Source organism: Syzygium oleosum, unplaced genomic scaffold, assembly GCF_021117445.2.
Source record: "Syzygium oleosum isolate NSW1041296 unplaced genomic scaffold, Sole_v2.1 Sole_v2.70, whole genome shotgun sequence".
NCBI lineage: Eukaryota > Viridiplantae > Streptophyta > Magnoliopsida > Myrtales > Myrtaceae > Syzygium > Syzygium oleosum.
This window is the reverse complement of record NW_026607554.1, coordinates 43,082-50,993: the sequence shown is the minus strand read 5'-3', so window position 1 is coordinate 50,993 and position 7,912 is coordinate 43,082. Positions and strand designations below refer to the sequence as shown.

Below are 7,912 nucleotides of genomic sequence, written 5' to 3'. Positions count from 1 at the left end.
ACCCTATGAACAGTAAACCCTAAATTATGTATTATATCTAACACCACAAAAGTCCCAACTATTATTAACAAAATGAGTTAACTGAATATTCAGCTTTTCTTGTTTTGTTCTTTTAGTTTACTGCAAAGGTAAATGTGACTGTTAGATTTGAGTTTCGGCTCGCCAACGACCGGCAAATGTTTTGGCCTAGGAAAAAACAAAAAGCTACCTTCACATGCCAAAAATTTCCGTGTAAAACTACAGTGAAAATAACAAAGTAAATTCCAAATTTTCTAAGGATTTCAATTCTATCATAACCTTTTGATTCTATCAGAAAAAGTATCAAATCTCTTAACAAAGATTCGCCAAGAGCAAAGCAAGAAGCTAAAACCAAAAAGACGGTGGGGAGCATCATTGGCTCCTGCTGAGAGCTGATCTAATCCAAGGGAGACAAAACCCTCGTGCTTAGTTAATTAAATATATTTTTTCAAGCAGTGCTAGAGCACGTGGAGCGTCTTTAGAAGAAAAATGACATAAATGGTCCATGAACTTTGACCCAATATCTTGTGTAGTATCTCAATTTCTAATTTATTCAACGTGATCCCTAAATTTTTTATAATTGTTCAAACTAGTCTCTAAATTATATGAAAATCTTTAATGTGGCCCATGAATGTTTAATTTGTTCAATATGGTTCCTGAACTTTTGATAAAACTATATGTAAATGTTATTATTTTAAGTTCGGGGATAATATTGAGTATTTTCATATAGTTCATGGACTAATTTGAACATATACAAAAAGTTCAGTGACCACATTGAACACATTAAAAATTTAGGGATTACATTGCACATTGAGATAAAGCTCATGGATAACATTAAACAAATTGAAAATTCGGGAATCATATTGCACAATAGACCAAAGTTCGGAAACTATTCGTGTCGTTATCCCTATTTAAAATGATAACCCCATGCATGGTTTTCGAAGAGCACCGTTAATTATAAAAAGGACATTTGTCATATTTTTCATATATCAAAATTTGATAATTCCTACGAATTAAAATTAGAAACAAAACATAAGCACAAAGAACCTAATAAAGCCACGTTTTGTTGGAACTTGGACGGTGAGATAGGTAGTTCAACTTGCCATTTTTCTTGGAAATTGAAATCTCGAGGGGAGCAACAACAAGGAACAGAAGAAAGAAAAATAGCAAGTTGAACTACCTATCTTGTCCAAGGTATTAATTTAATTTCAAATATAGCACGTTGAACTATTGAATAATATAATTTCCAAGATATTAAGTCCGTGTGATATGATGTCAATCAACGTATTAAAACATATAAACTTTTTAATTAATTTATTATCAAATATTCATGGGACTTTTGTTAACAAGGTCTATTTAAAAAATAGTATACAAAAAGGAAAAAGGAAATCTAAGAAACCTTTCTTTGTATAGGTGCCTGTGAATGTGATGCACGCAGTGAGAGAGTTCTTGTTTTTCTTTCCTTTTCTTCTTTCTTCGACCGGTGAAAACATCTTTCTCAGTCTTACCGCAGTATATGTCCGTACAAGAGTTTGGTCATCAAGTATGTCTACGACCTGAAATCTTTTATGTCATCTTTTTCTTGCCATCGCAAAGAAAATTGTTGGATATTCGGAAAGGATAAACAAAGTTGAGTAATTTGATCGTTTATTTGAAAGTTCTTAATAATGGTTAGTTCTACAACAACAAAGTTGAAATCGAATGACGACTCGCAAGAAAAATATACCCGATTACTCACATTTCACATGTTGCTTGTATGATGAATCGGAGCGGTTATTCGATCTTGATTTGGAATTCGAGCAAATTATATCATCTACTGTTGTTGTTCAATCTAATTCCAATTTAATATGTTCCACGGAGGTCTTTAGTTTAATGTCTTGCTTCTCAGCAAACTATGTTGGGTCACACTCAGATGAACTTCTTTACACTAGGCCTATCCATATCTCATAAAGGAGAGTTTGATTATTAGAGTCCTACAAGGAAAAAATACTAGATAAGAGCATCGCGGGTCATATCATCCTAATTAATAGACGCATATGGCAAGATCCAGAAAGACGCGTAATCAATGAAATGATCGAACGGTAACGTCATGAATGACTGTGCTGCATAATATTCTTAATTAATTCTTCTGGGAAGACGTTTCCGAATGAACCTGCAATGAGAGATGTATAGGGTGTGCTTGAGATGGGGACCCTTTGATTTACTCGGTTGAATTTACTCTATGGAGATGGGCACAAAAGTTCTGTGATCAGCCGGAGGGAAAATCGTTAAAAAAATCCAAAACCTATTGTAAGATGGCCAACTAGTATTATGATCTTTCAATCGTGCTATATTAATCCTAAACTTTTTGATGGTTTGTCAATGTAGTTTTTCCAGCCAATTTGTCTGGAGATTGCTTAAGTGAACGCCGGTTGTCCTATGTGACACAGTCGGCGTTGAAGTGACAATTTTTTAAAATTTTTGAATTTTCTAAATTATTTATTTATTTTATTTGGCAACACACCATAAATTCCGAACTTTCTAATTTGTTTCAATTCTAGACCAAATCGTTCAACACTAGAAGGAATATTTTGTTAGATTTTTTTTTTCCGAATTCCGAATTTGCCCCTGAAAAGAAAGAAGATCTATTAGGTCACAAGCGATTTCAATATCTAATTCCTATAAATGTCAGTACTATAATTGACTTGTTTAGGGCTTTCGAATTCTAGAATTGCAAATTAGATGCCCTACTCAAGAATTTCATGCTTTTTGGATCGGGAATGAAACAATGTGCCTGACCGGACTGCACAAGAGTTTTCTTGTCGACTTTTCTGCACGTCTTGGTGATGAAATACGGGCACTTGTCTCCTCCTTTTAGACATCGACATCCTGAAAAAGATCATCGGTTCGATGGCCTAAAGCCATGTGGTTCGTAACATTTTCTATCCATTGGAATATGATCAGATTTATAAAGGTCAAGAGAGGTCAAATTCGCCGAAGTCTGATCCTAGACATCGGGGAAGGCTTTCACGAGATCTCAACTTTCTTGGTTGTAACGATATGGTTCCAATGTTTTCTTTCTCGGCAAACTTCACTATTTATATGAAATTTATTCTTCATATATCAACCAGATCTTTTGATTTAGTTTCATTTTTTTCCTGCTACGCTATCAAGACTGTCGAGGCCGAATGTTTTTTTCAAATCACAATGGCCTCAAAAGTTTAATGGATGTATAATCCAATGCAAAATATTTATCTGGCTTCATTTCAACCATTTTTTGTTTCTTTAAAATGGTTTTTGAAATTTTTGGTATGAAAAAAAAATGAAAATTAGGTTATTCCACCAAATGTGGCTTAACTGTAACGTTATAAGTAGTTAATGCTAAAGAGGGGGAAAATGTTTCGAAGTTGATGATTTATTTTGATGACCTAAAATGGTGGAGATAAAATTAAAAAGAGGAGAAAAAGTGAGGACTTCATTACAATTTGGGCGACAACCCCACCTTTGTATTGATATTGAAAATTGAGTGCTAAATACATAAACTTTTCTTTTGGGACCTAAATACAATCTCTAAACTTGAAAGTCATGATATAATGTGACACTTGGTCCCATGAAGTCGTGGTACATAGCGTCAAATCCCTTTGCATCTTATCTTGGAAAATATGTATAGCACCATATGATATAGTCGTAAGCTGAATTTCTCGCTAGTGGGACCCAAAATCGATGGATGTCTCTTTCCTCCAGAAAATACGTGAAAGTGTCGCCCCCGCGTCACAGGGAATATGCACGTCCTTTGACGGGACCAATTGAATATTCGTGCATGAGAATTGAGACCCAACTATTTTTTATTTTTTGGTCAACCGAGGCCCAAGTATTGAAATATGAGTATTTGATGTAAAAGATTTGTCGACATGTCACTCATCTAATTAAACTTTATCACTTGTAGTATCTAAATACAAATTATTAATAAAAACTTGATTGAAATGAATGATATCACGTCAGTATGTCACGTGATATAAACATCACACAATAAATTTCGAAAGAAGAGATTATACTTTATTAGATAGAATAATTTCTTGTTTGCATATACCAGAACATAATCCCCATCTCATTTCTCATCCCAACAGCTTCCTCGTAGCTTAAACTTTCAAGTAAAAAAATCTCTTGAGCCCTTATTCAAGTACCTAAAAGAAACCCTAAATCTTCACTTCCCATGAGCAGCCACATACCTTTTTTTCAGGTGATTACAAGGAAACACGAATGAGGAAGCTGAAAGAAACTTAGCAATTATAAGGAGTGGGAATCAAGTAGAGATCATCTTTCCTCTTCACAGTCACAGCAAAAGCCTCAGTCATGTCCAGGTCCTCATTCCTCATCCCACCGGGGAGTGTCCAGTCAAAATGGTACAAGAGCATTGCAATCTGAAGCTCCACTTGGGCTAGCCCAAAAGTCATCCCTGGACAAATCCTCCTCCCAGCACCAAACGGTATGTACTCCAAGTAGTTACCTTTATAATCCACGCTAGAGTCATCACAGAACCTATCAGGGTTGAACGCCTCGGGGTCTCTCCAGTATTTCGGGTCTCTTCCCAGAGCCCATGCATTGACGATGCCCTTGGTCTTCACTGGTATTGTGTAGCCATATACTTCACAGGCCTGTGAGCATTCCCTTGGGAGGAGGAGTGGAACTGGTGGGTGTAGCCTGAGGCCTTCTTTGACCACTGTTTTTAGGTATTTGAGCTCTGCAACTCCTGCTTCATCTGCTTTCCCTCTCTTGCCAAATACCTGCCTCACCTCTTTCTGTGCTTTGGACATGATCTTTGGGTTCTTGACCAGCTCTGACATGATCCAGTCGGCTGCTGTGGCTGGTGTCTCACTCCCTGCACTGAATATGTCCTGCGCAAAGAAAAGATGTCGTCACCTAAATGTCGACTGCTGTACATGAGCTGGGGACACGTTTCCTAAGCGTTTATCAGACATAGGAAATCAGAGCACGGGTCATGTTGTCGGAGAAAAGAATGACATTGGAGAAGAATAAAGAATTTTGTGGACAGAGGCTGCGTTGGCTTGCGCTCTCATCCCCCCACGAAGGGATCAGAGTTCGAACCTCAGCGTAGTCGTTAGGGATTATTAAGTGTGGCGCCGTGGTGGTGGGTCCTGCGCTAGCGTCACCCCAGGTTTACCCCTCTGGCTGTCGGCCGTGCGGGGGGTTCCTGGGTCATCAAAAAAAAAAAAAAAAAAAAACCTTACGAAGATCACTGCTTTGATATTCTCAGTGGTCAGGGACAATTCCTGATCACATTGCTTCTGGAACTTCAAGAGAACATCCACCAGATCTTCATCGCCATCTTCACACTGATCACCACTCTTATTCTCTGATCTATTCTTCCTGTGTTCCCTGATGATATCCTCCAGCATCCTGTCAGACTCCTGGTGCAGCTTCTCAATCTTCGGCCTCATCCCGCTCACGACGTGCAGGAGCTTCACTGAGGGGAAAAGGTCGGCAATCCCGAACCCACCCGCAAACTTGATTGCCTCCTTCACCACCCCGATGAACCTGTCCTGCTCCTTGCACTTCTTCCCGAACGCGGCCCTCGACGTCATGCCGTACTGGGATGAGTAGATCTTCTCGGTGAGGTTGATGGTCGTCCCGGCCCTGGCTGCAATCCACCTCACCAGGTGCAACATCTCATCCTCCCGGATGGACTGGTATGAGAGCACTCTCTTTGAACTCAGGAGCTCAAGGATGCAAATTTTCCTAAGTTGCCTCCAATATTCACCATAGGGTGCAAACGTGATGCTTGTGCAATCATAGGCGAAGATGCTGGAGACAAGGATCGGTGGCCTAGAGGCAAAGATCACATCGTGGGTCTTCAAGACCTCCTTGGCCGTCTCTGGTGACGAGAACACAACCGTCGAGACCTCACCCATCTTGAGGTGCATCAACGGGCCATACTTCTTAGCCAATTCTCTCAGCGTCCGGTGCGGAAGTGGGCCGCCGAGCTGGTGCATGTTGCCTATGATGGGTAGCTTCCATGGACCTGGAGGGAGCTTCGTGGTTGAGCCTTTTGAGTTTGGTTTTCTCTTGACAATTTTAAGTGCCATGAAGATGAAGAGGAGGAAACACAATAGAACTAGGAAACTGAGCTGAAGATCCATGAGGGACTAGTGGAGTAGTGTGATGAGATGAATGTGGAAGTTAAGCGTGTGTGTGTGTTGAGATTTTTGGTGGAGCTACACAGCTCACACTTATAGGCGTTCATGGGTGGTACTCTTATGGAAGAGCGTCAACGCATGTTTTTAAGAAAAAATTTGGCCGATTTTTTATTCTGTCCAGATATTGTCTGACATAAATTTTTCTTAGATGTATAAATATCCTGTTACTCATCGAAGCTGACCAATCAGACGATGGACCAGCCATTTGAGTGAAGTAAATTGCAAGACATTTAGAGGCGATCCCATAAGGCTTAATAATGCCACTGGCCGAACGCTCCAAAAGCAGCAAAAGGACAAGAGCTCCTAGTTGAAGCATATAAAATTGCAGAAATTATTATCAACGCTGACATGATCAATTTTTGTAATTTTTTAAATATTTTTTTCTGAATTTTTTTTCTTTTTCCAGAAATTTTTCCATCTATTTTCTTTTTCTTTTCTGTTTTCCATGGACCGGTAAGGGCTCACGGGCCCTCGCTATAACCGACGAGGGCATTGCGGCCCTCATTGGTCATTGCTATGGCTGCAGATTGGCCGTGGGAACTAAGAGAAAAAGAAAATATAAAGAAAATTAAAAAAAATTAAAAATTAAAATAGACAACAATTGTTCACATCAAAACTGACCTTGCCACGTAGGATGGCCGGCGTCCACGTCAGTGATTTCCTATCAAAATTGGCTGGAAGGCTTACGTTGGTAAATCGTCAAAAGATTTAATATTAAATTGGCTAAATTAAAAAGATTTATGACTAAATTGGAATCCATACAATAGATTTATGATTTTTTTGGCAATTTTTCTCAAAGTTTTATGGGTCATGTATTAATCAGACCAAAATGTCAAGTGGTGAATAAGAATGAAAAGTCAAGTCTTCATTAATTTGACTTGGAAACCTTTGCGGTCCCGTTGGAACAACCAAATAATGGGTATACAAGCATGACACGGTACAGAGCATTTTGGCTGCATTCTCTGAGTCCATGCATGCCTTCTTCTCCGCAGTCGGATCTGACTTGTTTTCAGTTCTTTTTGTACTTATCTATTACATTTGTATTGTTGTCCTCAATATTCTAGCTCTAAACAATGTGGTCCTCTGTTGAAATCATCTACACCCACAATCAATAGTCATCACACAGTTCCTAACGAGTGTGTTTAAGTTCAAAATAGATCCGGAAGCAAAAAAGAGAATTATATCTTTTTTTCAGTTTCCTTACCTTCACTAACTTCAAATTCACGAACGAGGGAGTGCGCAAGAGCGCCCAAGAAATTCGTTTAAACACTAAATGAGCTTGTCCATATGCCAACTAAATGTTTTGCTTCTAGATATTCAAATGGAAAATCTTGAGAAAAGAAAGTCTGAGCAGGGTGATACATGGCTTGAACTTTGAAGATTCAACCCGACTGACTTGTAGTTGTGAGTCACTTTTTCCTACATTGGCAGCTCAACCTTTTGTTAAATCCACATGTTCCTTTTATTAAAGTTATTCCTACATCCGTGACCACACACGCATACACAATAAACAAACAAACAACGAACGCATCGACATGAAGGTTCCGTTTGTTCCACGAAAAATAAATAATTTAGAAAATATTTTCCTAAAAATGATCGATTGTATCGCTTACAAAAATGAACGAGTGAAAAATATACAAACAATCATCTTTAAGAAAATAATTTCTAAATTATTTATTTTTTGAGAAATAAACGGAGTC

General features: G+C 38.5%; 1 protein-coding gene across 1 annotated transcript; it reads right to left on the bottom strand.

Annotated features, from left to right (window-relative positions):
- Positions 1 to 4,031: 4,031 nt before the first annotated feature.
- LOC115689362 (cytochrome P450 71D9-like) lies at positions 4,032 to 6,342 on the bottom strand. The gene is made up of 2 exons (XM_030615369.2): positions 5,247 to 6,342; positions 4,032 to 4,892 (listed from the first exon to the last, which is right to left on the bottom strand). Exons 1-2 carry the CDS (start codon positions 6,153 to 6,155, stop codon positions 4,278 to 4,280), a joined length of 1,524 nt encoding a protein of 507 aa, XP_030471229.1. The 5' UTR covers positions 6,156 to 6,342; the 3' UTR covers positions 4,032 to 4,277.
- Between the last annotated feature and the right edge of the window lie 1,570 nt (positions 6,343 to 7,912).